The sequence below is a fragment of the Saccopteryx leptura genome, chromosome 1 (genome assembly GCF_036850995.1).
Source record: "Saccopteryx leptura isolate mSacLep1 chromosome 1, mSacLep1_pri_phased_curated, whole genome shotgun sequence".
In the NCBI taxonomy this organism is placed as follows: Eukaryota; Metazoa; Chordata; class Mammalia; order Chiroptera; family Emballonuridae; genus Saccopteryx; species Saccopteryx leptura.
Window position 1 is genome coordinate 304499633 of NC_089503.1, and position 13844 is coordinate 304513476.

The 13844-nt window shown below is 50.9% G+C and overlaps 1 protein-coding gene across 8 annotated transcripts in view; it reads right to left on the bottom strand.

Moving 5' to 3' along the window:
• CHD4 (chromodomain helicase DNA binding protein 4) overlaps positions 1 to 5328 on the bottom strand; it is a 37553-nt gene extending 32225 nt beyond the window's left edge. For 5 of the 8 annotated variants that reach the window (XM_066357933.1, XM_066357936.1, XM_066357932.1 and 2 more), the window contains exons 1-3: positions 5190 to 5327; positions 4158 to 4335; positions 170 to 291 (exon numbers count right to left, since the gene is read on the bottom strand). In XM_066357933.1, the coding sequence (XP_066214030.1) occupies positions 170 to 291; positions 4158 to 4257 (222 nt within the window). In that variant the 5' untranslated portion in view covers positions 4258 to 4335; positions 5190 to 5327. Of the gene's footprint in view, positions 1 to 169; positions 292 to 4157; positions 4336 to 5189 lie in introns of all 8 variants that reach the window. The other 3 variants (XM_066357935.1, XM_066357931.1, XM_066357928.1) reach the window with 2 other exon arrangements.
• Positions 5329 to 13844: the final 8516 nt, after the last annotated feature.

A 13844-nucleotide genomic window follows, 5' to 3' on the forward strand; every position in this document is an offset into this window, starting at 1 on the left:
ACAGACACACACATGCTACACACATGCTCACCTCAGGACAGCCCTAAGGCTTGTCCCCAGGACCTGGCCCACCACTCCACAGGGTGAAACAGAGCCCCAACCCTCCACACCTTTTCAGAGCTCCTCCTTTCTTCCTATTACTCCCCATAGCGTCTAGTTATCCACTCACCTCCTTTTTTTGGCGTTTGCTCTTAGGGATTTTAGGGTCCCGAGGTTTCTTAGGTTTTTTCTTCTTCTTGAGCTTTGGAGTCTCTGCTTCTGACAAATCCTCGTCTGGGTCCTCCTCGTTTTCTACATGTATTTAGCAAAGAGAGAAAGACAGGAAAAGATCAATAGCAAAAGGTTAGAGCCTTATTCAGAAGATTTAGAAGTTATTCCCCCACCTCTTGTCCCAGATTCCACTGAAGAGACTGCTATACTCTCCACAGAAGGAAGCTGAAACTCAGGACAAAAAGAGACAAAGAGAGAGCTGTATAGACCCAAAATAGGCCTGCCAGGCCAGACCAGACCCACTGCGGGCAGCTGTCCAGACCCCTGCCTCCTCTCCTTCATTCCTAATACGAGTCTTCTATATGTTCTCTCCAGTACAGCTAAATCAAGCTGCTTAGAGTTAACCAAATAATAGAAATAGATCCAGTCCTCCTGTAACTAGCCACCAAGTATTCTATAAATCAGGCAATATGAACGAAAGATTCCACCCAGATAGTAAAAACTATGGCATACACCTCACCATATTCTCAGAATAGTATCAGTTCAGGGGTCCCAGAAACCACACCTTTACCTACCCTTTTCGGTGATCCCAGCTCAAAAGAGCCAGAACCTGCAAGTCCCAGGTTCTGTTGCCAGCCTAATCCCAAACATAATTTCATTTTCCCATCTCCAGCTTTACTGTTCCTTCCCAGCTTCTCCTGGGTCAGTAGCCTCTTCTCCCCAGGGGCCCAAATCAGCCCAGCTGTCACCATCTCCTCCACCCCCCCCCCATCCTCTTCCCATCTGGCTCCACCTCCTCCCCTGGCTGGGAGCACACACAAAGCCTGGGGTAATACTGAGAGCTCCTGGGCAGGGATAGGTGGGAAGGGGCACAAAGGGGGAGGAGAAGGCCAGGAGGCAGCTTCCTTTGTAACAGACATTCACACCAGCACACCAGCTCCCTCCTCTCTCCTTCTTCCCAAGCCACCCCCGCCCAAGGAGGGGGGGTAGTGGAGAAGGGAGTGGAGAGGAGGGAGTGCCTCACCCACTGAGGAGAGGGAAAATGGCTCCTGACCGCAGAAGCCAGCCCAGGGCACCCAGCTGCCAACATAGGACAGACAGGAAGTGGCAGGGGAGGGGGAGGGGGTTGAGAGAGGTAACTGGGGAAAGATTACCCTCATAGAAGACTTCCCAAATTATTACCTGGCCCCAGGTCAAAATGCCACCTCTCCTAACACCTCCTCTGGGATGACACAGTTCTCAAGAGGCCACCCCAACATACAAGGCAAGGAAACCCAAGACAAACATGAAGGTAATACTATGAGAGGGACTAGGTTACTACCTCAATCATAGTTATTCTTCCAATCTTCAGAACTAAGATTTTTTTGTGACAGAGACAGAGAAAGTCAGAGAGAGGAACAGATAGGGACAGACAGACAGAAAGGGAAAGAGATGAGAAGCATCAATTCTTCATTGTGGCACCTTAGTTGTTCACTGATTACTCTCTCATATGTGCCTTAACTAGGGGGTTACAGCAGACAGAGTGATCCCTTGCTCAGGCCAGTAATCTTGGGCTCAAGCTGCTGAGCCTTGCTCAAACCAGATAACCCTGTGCTCAAGCTGGCGACCTCAAGGTTTCGACCTGGGTTCTCTGCATCCCAGTCCAATGCTCTATCCACTGCGCCACTGCCTGGTCAGGCCAGAACTAAGATTTAACAGAGGCTCACTGGAACTGTGGTCAAAGCATACAACTTTCTCCACAAATTTTGATACCAAAGTAATTTACAATGAGGAACTCTGAAACTCAGTTTCCTCATCACCCCCACCCAGAGTCCAGGCCATAAATCCTAAACCACTTCTTGCCACCTACCAACACTTGGGAGTCATGTCCACATCAAGAAAAAGGAGTAGCACCTACAGAGTGGTGAACAATATGCTTCCTTCAACCCTACACATGCTCTTAGCTCCTGACCCCCCAGAACTAGCCCTAAAACGCTCTGGCTCCGCCCTTCCCGAGCAAGGCAGATACTAGGGAACATGAGACATTAGGCTGGACAAAGCACCATCAGCCTCCCCCCACTCAGCCCAGGATCAGGCCAGGCACAAGAAAGCCCCTCCCATTCCCTTGGGAATGGAACACCAGTCTGGATCTCACCAGACTCATTTTCTTTAAGGGCTTCTTCCCAGCAATCACTGTGTCCCCACCCCAACCCCACTTCAAGCAGCTACATCTCTGGAGTTTTCCTGTTCACCTCTATACATGCTAGAGTAGAGATAAGTACAAAGCCATAGAGACAGAGAAGATACCCTCCCATCCACATTAAGACCCCCAAACTTCTCAGACAGATAAGGTACTGACATGGCAAGCAGCAGACTGGCTGAGATATAGAGGAGAATTTGGGAAAGGGGTAGGAATAAGGTGTGGCGAGTGGGAAAACTAGGTCATGCTACAGCTTGGGGCAGAGTTCACCTAGGGAGCCCGCACAGCTCCCAACAGACATGAGGGCAGCCCAAGACCAAGGGGGCAGTGGAAAGCCAAGATGTGCAACCAACATTGGCTGGACGGCACTACTATTTCTCATGCCTCTCACAGAAAGGATGGGATCACCTTATCACAACTATCACTCCACCACCACCCTGGGCAACAGCACAGAAACCTGCCACCCGGCCCTGCACAGTAAGGAGACACAAGCTAAGTTTCTTATCCCAAAAGCTGAAGACTCAGTAACTGAGGTCTCTTAAGTGGCCTCAGGTTAAAGTGAAGACTTCCAACTTAGAAAATGCCAAATGTGAAAACAACTCTCTCCAGGACCACCTCAACTTGCCACTAGAGCTAAAGAGAGAGAATACAGAAGTTAAAGATGTGTCATGGGAAACTGAAACAGGACCAGCAGGCTCCAGAACGAAAAGAAAAATAAAAGTGAAGAGAATGAAGAAATGGCATGTAGAAATCAAATAAAACTAGGAAAAAAGGTCAATGAAACAAGTAGGTGACTTAGCTGGGGGCTCTGAAGGAGACACAGAAAAGAGAAAAATCCACTTAAAAGCATGACAAAAAAAAAAAGCATGACATCAATCATCATTTGGGGGTAGACAGGGCTACACCAATAAGGCAGGGTAGTTATAACCATACAGGTTTGGCCAGTTCAAGGAGCCACCCCAAAACAGATAGCACAACCCCCAATACACCTACACAAACACTTCACACAATCAGCCCAAACTCCAGGCTATCCGCACAGAAACAGAAACCTCTGGGGAAAAAAGCCAGGATTATGTCCACTTGCCTGGGCAGGAGGAGTGGCCAGAGTGCCACCTCCATTCTTTTACACCTCCCAATATACATTTAGGCTATTACATTTGATTCCCCAGCCCCCATCATTCCCGCAGCTCAAACGTTTCAGCAATCTGCCTAGCTAAAAAGCGCTCTAGATCCCAGCTAAGGAGCGCAATTCAAACTTGACACAGTTGAAACCACAGAAAGCCGGTAACTGATCAGAAGCTGAAAATAATCAGAGTAACCAACACTCCCTCTTTCCTTTTCATAGCAGCAGCCACAGGATCCTAACTAGCCTAGATGCCCAGCTGGTCTCATCAAAAGGCAATCCTCAACCCCCTCCCCACCACCGCACAGCCTCCAGGGGTCCCAGCTATAGCTGCATTCCTCCAAAGACCCACACACGGTAATGCATGCCAGCCCAGAGAGCTCCCTCAACTGGGAACTGCATAGCATTCCTAAAGACAGACAGTGCAGCAAGCTTGCATCTCGGTCCACGGAGCCCAGGAGGCACATGGCTGCCACCCCCCTCCTACAAGAGCTCCGCAAAAGGGAACCACTCCCTTCAGATGCCCTCTATCTCAAGCTCTGCACAGAGAGAGAGAGAGAGAGAAACTAAGCCCTATCTCACCGGAATCACTAGGGAGGGCCCAAATGCCCCTTTCCTGCCCTGGGCCCTTAGGGAAGATGTTACCTGGGTGGGGTGGGGGCAGGCTGTTGTTCAAAAGTGCATCCATATCCTCTTCCTCGCTGCCTGCCGAGCAGGGGGACGGGGAGCCCAGGCCCGACGCCATCCCCTTCCGCTCCGGGCCAGGGAATTGGCCCAGCTGCTCCTGCCTGCGGCCTGGGGCCCTCTACACTGGCCCGAGTCACTGTGCGGGGGAGGGGGGGAAGAGAGAGAGAACAGTCAGTGACGTGCACTGTCCCCCTCCCCCACCCCCACCCGCTCTTTCCGCCCACCACCACCACCACCGGCCCCTCCACCCAGCCACCCTAGCAGGGCACCCGAACCACTCAGGCTGAACTTAGTTCCACACTCCTTGGGGGCAGCCAGGAAGCCAGCTCCCCCACAAGAGCCCCCCCAGAAAAGAGGCAGCGACGCCCCCTGGTGCAGGCGTGGGGAGGGGGAAAGCCAGGCTGGACCGAGCGGGGTGTGACGGGGGGAGGAGGGTCCGAGTGGCCGCGGCGCGGGGGGGCCGGAGGAGGCGACTGGCGGCGAAGCGCTTGGGGACACAAGGTCACTTGGGGGTGGGGGCGCCTCCCTGCGTCTGGGGAGGGGCCAGTCCCTAGACTGGGCAGATCTCCAAAGACTGTCCTCTGGGACAACTCAGGTTCTCCAGAGAAGCAGCGGGTACAAGGGGGCGTGGAGGCTCGGACGCTCTGGGGGGCTGCAGGAAGGGACTTGGGGGCCTGAAAGCTCCTACTGGGCAGGGGGTCGGGCCACGTGTCCCCGGGGGCAAGTGAGCAGAGGGCCAGGGTGCGGGCGCCGGGCATTGTGGGAGACCATGCCCGAGGTGGGAGTAGCGGGGAGCCAGACTCTTGCCGGGTTGGAGCGGGGGGAGGGGTGTGGCGCCCTGCAGGGGAGGAGGAGGAAGGGTCGGCTCCTCCGGGCAGGGGGCGGTCTGAGGGTCTAGGGAACCCTGAAGAACCGGCGAGTGGAGAGATGACTCTCGGGGCTGGCCGGGCTGAAAGGGCTGTCTTTTCGGGAACCCCGCGCTCTCCTCACCCCAGAGCCGCCGCAGGTCTCGCAGGGTCCGGCCCGGTGTCACTCCCGCTCCGACTCCTCCTCGCCGCGGCCAAAGGGGGGAAAATGGCTCCGGCTCCGGCGTCGCCTCTTAAAGGGCCCGAAACACCGGCCGGGAAATCCCACCGCACAGGCCCCGCCCCCCCCGGACAGCCCATAATAACCTTAACCAACTCCAACCCCCCCCTCCACTACCACCACCTTCCTCCCTAGATCTCCCGGGCAACCCCCGCCCCCTCGTCGCTCAGGCAACCATTGGCCACGCCCCCTTCGAGCGCGCGCGTGTCACCCGGGCAACCACCCACCTCCTGGCCATCCCATAATACACTCGGACACCTTCCCCCACACCCCCCCCCCACACACACACACACATACTCCATACACAGATATACTAGAGCTGTTGACATCTCATAATATTACAGACCTTTTGCAACTAACCCTCCCCCCCCACATCCCATAATAACCATGCTTTGCCAACTTCTTCACTGTTGGCCCTAATGCTAACATCCCATAATAATTCGTCACCTTTCCCTCCCCATGGCCATCCCATAATAAGCACCCCGCCCGGCACTTCAGCCTCACATCCCATAATACTCATCCCCAGCCCCCACAGACATCCCATAATAACCACTTTTCATCCACCCTCAGTTTGATATCCCATAATAGTCAGAAACTCACCCCCCACACTACAACAACGGACACTTCGGCCTCCTCCCACGCATATCCCGTAATAATCAGTTTCCCACTTTCTATACTGACATCCCATAATAACCAACCCCTTGGAGCTGCCCTGAACCCCTGCAGGCTAGGGTCTAGAAAGATCTTCACACCACCACCCTCAGCCTTTGCACACTCATTCCAGCTACACAGCCCATAATAAGCTCTATAACCTACCAGAGAAATGTCCCATAATGATCAGCAGCCCTTCTGTCACTCTACAGGTGGATATCTAATCTCCTTGCCTTTAGCACTGAAAAGATATCCCATAATTTTTACTCCCGCACCCATACCCTGACATCCCTTAATAATTGAAAGGAGTCCATGGTCAACCAAACAAACCATAATACTCCCAGCACATCCCATGATGCTTCATCTTCACTCCACCACCCCATACCTTTCCAGACAGGCATCCCATAATATTCATATTCATACCTCCCCTATCTCTAGATGCTGTCAGTGTATCTAGCACTTAGAGCAGCCAGGGTAAAGTAGGTTGCCCACATTGCCCTGTCCCCACCTCAACTTGTACACACCTTCATCCCTTTCTGGGCCAAAGCAGTATCCTGCCTTAAATAAAGCCTCTTAATGTCTAGGACAGACCCTAGTTTCCCTCATCCATCATTTACAGACCAACCAAATACCCAAATACCATGCTGGCCACATAAGCTATTTACATAGAGTTTAATTCACCCTAGAGCATCCCATAATAAGTATAACTTGGCATTAAAGACTATTTCTCAACATTACAGCAGTCTTCTCCCCACTCACCCTACCTCCTCAGGTGAGGTACTCCATTCATCAACACCTCTAGGCCACTCCATGGATGAATATGCCCTCATGATATGAACTGAGAATCCTACTACTGTATATACACACCAAGAGACAAGACCTATTCTCCTTCTACTCACTTCTACTCAGTTCATTTAACCAATGTTGACAGAGTACCTAGCAAGGCACAGAGCTGGGCACCATGGAAAATGCAAGGACCATAGGTACCTCCTTCCAAGAATCATAAACAACCAGATAAGCTATGAGACCAGATAGACTATCTGGTGCCAAGGTAGAACAATTGAGTATTAGTTACCAGTTTTCTGTTACAGACAATAAAATAAATCCCAAATGGTCTCAAGGGAGATCACATCTCAGTAGAGGTTCTTGCTGGTCATTCTACCTTTTACAAAACTGGTGGATGGTCAAGATAATCTGTTCCCTACATGCTAAGGGATTTTGATTGGAAAGTGTTCCCCCATCCAGCATTTCTAATACTAAAATTCTGTAATATCATCACATGCTTCCTTCTTGAGTGACTCGTCAATGTGCCAGAATCATTATCCTCATTCTTGAACAAAAAATTCTGCTTTCCTTCAATGTCTCGTGTTTTTCAGCCACTTTCTCATTTTGTATCCTGAAGTGTCATACATGCAATTGCCCCCATCCTCATATTATTGAGGCCTCATTCTTCATCCTCCCCAAAACCCTTTGTTGTATAAAATTCACCATCTTTCCTCCCAAGTGTACAAGTCAACATTTCAGGATGCCTTTGTTTTTTTTAAAAAAAAATTTATTTATTGATTTTAGAAACAGAGGAAAGGAGAGAGAGAAAAATAGAGAAACATCAGTTTGTTGCTCCACCTACCCACGTATCCACTGGTTGGCTCCTGTATGTGTCCTGACCAGGGATCAAACCCACAACCCTGGCACATTGGGATGATGCTCCAACCAACTGAACTACCTGGCCAGGGCCTGCAGGATGCCTTTTTCATCAATTATGCCACAAGGTAGTCTTCCATCATATCCATCCCCTTCCCTAACTGCCTTACCCTGCAGCCATCCTGGCAATCCAGCCTGAGAAAGCTGGAGAGCCCAATTGTAAAATCCTTTGGCACTCAGCCTGACCTGTGGTGGCGCAGTGGATAAAGCATCGACCTGGAACGCTGAGGTCACCGGTTCAAAACCCTGGGCTTACAAGGCACATATGGGAGTTGATGCTTCCTGCTCCTCCCTCCCCCTTCTCTCTCTCACTCTCTCTCCTCTCTAAAAAATTAATAAAAGAAAATTTAAAAAAATCCTTTGGCACTCAGATAACCTGTCACTTTACCCTTTTCCTGACCCCCAAAGAACCAGGACCTGAGTGACCAGTGTCCCAGCATCGCTGCCTTGCTGCCCTGTCCACTCTTCCCTACCCCTAGCCAGAGGTAATGTCTTCCTCTGCTCTCTTGTGTCATTTTCACAAAAGTCCAAGACCTATGGCAGTGGGACAGGTTGAAGAGAAACCGGAACTTCCTCCTAGGAGGAGCCCTTCCTGACCAGAAGTGAGTGGGATGAGCCTCATACCATCTTGCATTGCCCTTCTGATCTCACTTCCCTAGAGAAAGGCCTGGCCAGATGATTTGCCTCTCCTCAGGGAGCGATAGGACTGCAGAACTGGCAAGGAGAAAAGAGTTCAGGAGAGGCAAAGTTTACTTCTGGAAATCACTATCCAGAGTACCAGTGATGCTGATGTCTTTCCACCAGCTCCTGCCTAACCCTTTTGCCACAATCACTGTGACATGCAGGCCATTTCCCCCATTTCTCATTAAATTCTCTTAACTTCAAGACTGGCCCCCCATTCATTTGTGCAAACCCCCCCCCCCATGCTTTTTTTTACAGGGACAGAGAGAGAGTCAGAGAAAGGGATAGATAGGGACAGACAGGAACGGAGAGAGGTGAGAAGCATCAATCATCAGTTTTTCGTTGCGACACCTTAATTGTTCATTGATTGCTTTCTCATATGTGCCTTGACCGCGGGCCTTCAGCAGACCGAGTAACCCCTTGCTTGAGCCAGCGACCTTGGGTCCAAGCTGGTGAGCTTTTTGCTCAAGCCAGATGAGCCCGCGCTCAAGCTGGTGACCTCAGGGTCTCAAACCTGGGTCCTTCTGCATCCCAGTCTGACGCTCTATCCACTGCACCACCGCCTGGTCAGGCTATTCTGAATATTAAGAAGGAGCCTTGTGCTCCTCACCTGGGGGAAAGGAGGCAATTCTTTTAAGATACCATAATGTGGGCATAGCTCCTTTCAAGAAGTTTCTCCTTCCTATATAGAGCTGCCAGACACCTATTATGTCTTCTTTCCCCATTTCTCCAGGTATCTAGCCTGCCTCTGGGCCTCAAATTCCCTTCTGTAAATCTCCATCTGCCCCCTTTCTTCATATATAGACACACACACACACACACACACACACACACACACACACCCCACATTACTACAGTGATTCCTAATATAAACCAGGAAGAGAATTTTATAATTAAGTAGTCACAGCCTCTTGCCTGTGATGACAAACATTGGTACCTTTTATGCACCACAGTCCTTTGTCCCATCCCTGCAGGTTCTAACTCATTACTTTCTTGCTTCTCTTACTTCTCACCCCTCCGTCATAATACAAGGAGAAGGTTAAAATCCCTTCCTCTCCTCTTCAGTTCCAGAGAGGGCTAGGATGTGTGTGTTTGTGTGTTGCTTTTGTAGTCTTTATGCATCTATGCTCACCATCCCTACCCTGGCTCCAAGCTACCCTCCAAGATAAATTATAAATAAACCACTAGCATGATTGGCCCACAGGGACTAAGGTTGGGATAATCTCCTGATTAATGCATCCAGGGGGACAGCCTCTCTAGCTAGTTACCTTAGAGTTCTGTTTCCATCCCATGGTACAGAACCTAGAATAATAGAGTGGTTGTCCATGGAGTTTGCAGCACATGCTCTGTACGTAATTCCTCTTTCTACATCTCTGTTCTGTGTGAGCCCTGAAACTCTGCTAGATCTAAAGAAACAGTGTTCTGCTTTGCCAGAAAAAAGGGATTTGGGAAGACAACATAGGTAAGAAAAGCCATAGTGACAATGCATTCTGATGGCTGGACAGATGCAGATCATGTAGGGTTGAGGAGGGGGTTGTGACGGGCCAGGCATTTTTTTCCTTCAGTACTCAACTCAGCCTCTATTCCTTGGGAGTGACTGCAAGGTGGCAAAGACCTCCCCACCGCAGCCCATAACCCTCCTACCTTAGCTATGGTTCCAAGGATCAAATCCAGGAAGGCAAAGAGGGAAAGGAGTATTGAGTTACTGTGGTCACCCAGAAGCACTGCTCCCTTGGTGTGCCACACAGCTGGAACCTAAGTGTTCTGTCAGGCCAGCACTTGCAACTCACACAAGCTGTGAGCTACAAAGACCCAGGTGTCCAGGGTTCAGAGTTGGCTAGCTATGGCCTGCCCCAGGGGCCCCTTCAAACAGCTGTCACGGGAGAACCTCTCCAGCCAGTTACTCTTGCCAGGCCTCAGGTCTGGCTCCAGGGCTCACCCACCCTCCCCAGCTCCTGCTCTCTTCCTTCCTTTCCTTCCCCCTTCCCACCCTCCCCAGAGCTTCACCTACTCAGGACAGCCCCACCCAGCTCTGCAGGGCACATCCCATAATAATCCTCCTTGCTAGCCCCCACCCCCCAAAAAAGGAGAGGCGGCCATCCCATAATAGCCACCCACAGGAGACATTCCGCGGTGACTGCCCCCTCCCTGCAGAGCTGCCGGGAGCAGCCATCCCATAATAGCTGGCCGCTTGTGTTTTACTGGTTACGGCTGTGGAAGGAGCTGGAGAGGAAATAGAGGGGAGGGGGAGGGGAGGAGGACCCAGAGCCCTCACTTTGGGTAAGGGAAGGGGAATGGGAAGGAGAGTGGTCCAAGGGATAGGGAGACACGGGGACTCCGCGGAAGTGGGAGGTGTGGTCCACTGGCCACTATAACACCCTACTTTGGGGCTTTCTCCCCATCCCTAGGGGCTGCCTTTTCCCCTCAGGGCCCAGGAGGTGGCTGCTAGTTGGGGGAGATGCCTAGGATGGGTTGAGGTGCCTAAAGTGTGTGTGCGTGTGTGTGTGTGGGGGGGGGGGTGCTGGATTTCAGGTGTTCCCTTTGGGCCGTTTTAGAGAGAAGGCAGACCTTAGAAAAGATGGCAAGAGAGTAAGGCGGGGGTTGGGGGGGTAGAGAAAAGCCTCTCAGACCCTCCCCATTCTGCACTACCATCCCATAATAATCACCCCAGCCCCAGTCCCCCTCCCACACACGACATCCCATAATATCTTATGGAGAAGCAGTCCCTGCAGTAGGTACAAAGAGCTATCCCATAATATGCTCCCCCACCCCCACTCGTCACACACCCCCAACTTGGCCCCCCCTCAGTCACATGCAGCCGGTGCCATCCCCCGCTGCTCCCCCCTCTGGCCACCGAAGGCCTTGCCAGCCCATAATACTCTTGCCTCTGGTCGCAGGAGGCCTCCAGCCCATAATATTCCCTTCCACCACTACCCCCCCTTCCCGCCCCGCACCCCTTCCTCCCGCCTCCAGTTGGAGCCGGGCCTCACCAGCCCATAATATTCCCCAGTCTCCTAAGGCTGTTCCAGCCCATAATACTCTCCCTGTCTCCTAAGGCCTCTGCATCCCATAATACTGCCAGACGCCTGACCTGTGGGCCAAACCCCAGCCCGTTCCACACATCGAGGCTGTGTCAGCGCCGCCAGTCTCCCTGCTGTCCCTCCCTCCGCCCTCTCCGGCGCTCAGCCTCCCAGGCTCTCTCCCGCCCTCCTGCCCTAGGCCCCTCTCCCGGCCCCACCCTGTGCCTGCCTGGGCCCTGACTTCCCCTCCAGCCTCCTCTCTTGCCCTTTCTCCTTTGCTTGGTTCTTCATCCCATGCCCCCTCTCCTTTCCCTTTCAGGCACTTTCCACCCACTCTTCTGTGTGTGGGTGGACTTAGGTCCAGTGGGGAGAGAGTGCCCCCAGAGGGCAACGGGCCAGTTACTGCCCCTGAAAACTGTCTACTTGACCTAGCACCATGGAAACTTCCCAGCCTGCCTTGCTCACCCATGCCCTGGCCCTAGTTCTGATTGCTGGCAGAGCTCTGTATGGGTGAGGATTCACCTGGGGCTCTTCCTGTCCTCTAGAAACCCTCCCCTTGGGCATCACAAACAGACTTTACCAATGGCACTTCCTCCCCACATTCTTGTGGGAAAGAACTCTCCTTTCTTCTCAGTGCCTTTCAAGGGTGTGCTCATTGACCCTCACAACCCAGTAAGTAAGTATTATGATCCCCATTTCACAGAGGAGAAAACAGGGATTCAGAGATTAAATAATTGCTCAAGTCCCATTGCCAAGAAATATCAGAGCTGAAATGAGTACCTACATTTGTCTGATTTTAAAGTTCAGAGAGCCTTTGGATTCTCCAAGACCCGTGTAAGGAACTTTACTTCTTAATGCTTTCAGTGCTCCCCTGGAAAGGATAGCATGTTGAGAGTTACCCAGCCTCCCTTGTCTCCAGGGTCTCCTGAAAGAATAGAGAAGGTGTGAATTAACTTCTCCTTATTTCTTCTACAAGACCCCAGGTAGCAACCTGCAAGAATGTTCCTCAAGATGGTTCAGGGCCAAGAGAAAAGCATCTCTGCCCTTTGGGATCCTTTTCTTCTGCCTTGGTTCTCCTGAATTTATTTTAAGATCAATGATTCCTACTTCCCCAACTACTTTCGCCATGTGGTGGGACCATTCTACAGAGGAAACAGACTTTGTGGAGAACCCAGGGGAGTTCTCCTCTTTGGTTTAGTTGATGGACAATCAAAAGTGCTACTTTGGAGATATTAGGCACATCCTCACTGGGGGAGAGGAGCCACAGTCAACTGCACAAAGGCTGAGCCATCCTGCTTGTGTGTGCCCCAGCCACACTGTGTTCTGCACAGTGGCCTTAGGCAAGTGGAGAGGAGGAGACAGGTGTACTGTAGGTTGAGTGGGTTAAAGCAAGAAGGAAGAACTGGCAAAGGGGGCAGAGGTGGTACAGCAAGCAGATCCAAGGTGAGAGGTGCATTCGAGAGAGGTGACTTACAAGGGGAAGGAAGAAGAAAGGAAAGTAAGGAAGGGTGGATGTCACCAAGGCAGGAATGAGAAAACGTGAAAAGGAAGGAGAGATACAGTAGGATGTTTGGGAGTCAAGTTTTAAGATCTTAGCTTTTCCAGGGTGTTTCAGCTATAAAATGGGGTAATAATCATCTCTAACTCAGAGGGTTATTGAAATATATAAGATAATGCATTTTAAGTATATACTAAATTGAGATCCAGACATACAGAGAGTATTTGAAAAACTTGTTAACGTTCTTCTCCTTCCATTTAAGATTTTCTTGTCTTCCTCCTTTGGGTTTTCCTGAACTTCAGCTGGGGTAACTCCAGGACATGGGCTCTGGATTGCCCACATCTTGTCTCCATCTCATACAGTTCACTCAGTAATTGGTGAATCCTGTGAAACCAGTATTGGCCATAGGTTTTCTTAAACTTCCCCAGCCTGTTACATGTCAGGTTCTGGTCATTCCTCCTCTGCCTGCCTCATCTCCTTAATCTATTCTTGTTATGGAAACCCTTGAGGTATACTGAATGTGTGGAAACAGTCTGCCAGAGCCTAAACACCAGAAATTTCATATCGGAGACAACCCATTTCCACAGGCCACAGTCACACTTTCCCTGGACTATTGTAATAGCTTCCTGAGTAGTCTTCCATTCTCCTTAGACTCTCTCCACCTGATTTCCTACTGTTTATCCCACACAGTATATCATGGTGAGTAAAACCTTACTCAAGAAACTTCAAGGGCTTCTCATTGCCCACTGAATTAACTGCCAACACCTTACCCTGCATTCTTGCATCTTCTGTCTTGAATGGTAATTATTGTTGATTTGTTTCTTGGTACCCACTAGGTAGTAAACTACTTCACAGCAAGACCCACTATTCATCATTCAACAAATATTTATTAAGCACTTCTTTTGTACTGAGCACCATTCTAGATGCTGAGAATGCATCAAAGAACCAAACAAACAAAAATCCCTGCCCCCAGTGAGCTTACATTCTACTTGGGAGAGAGAGAAGACA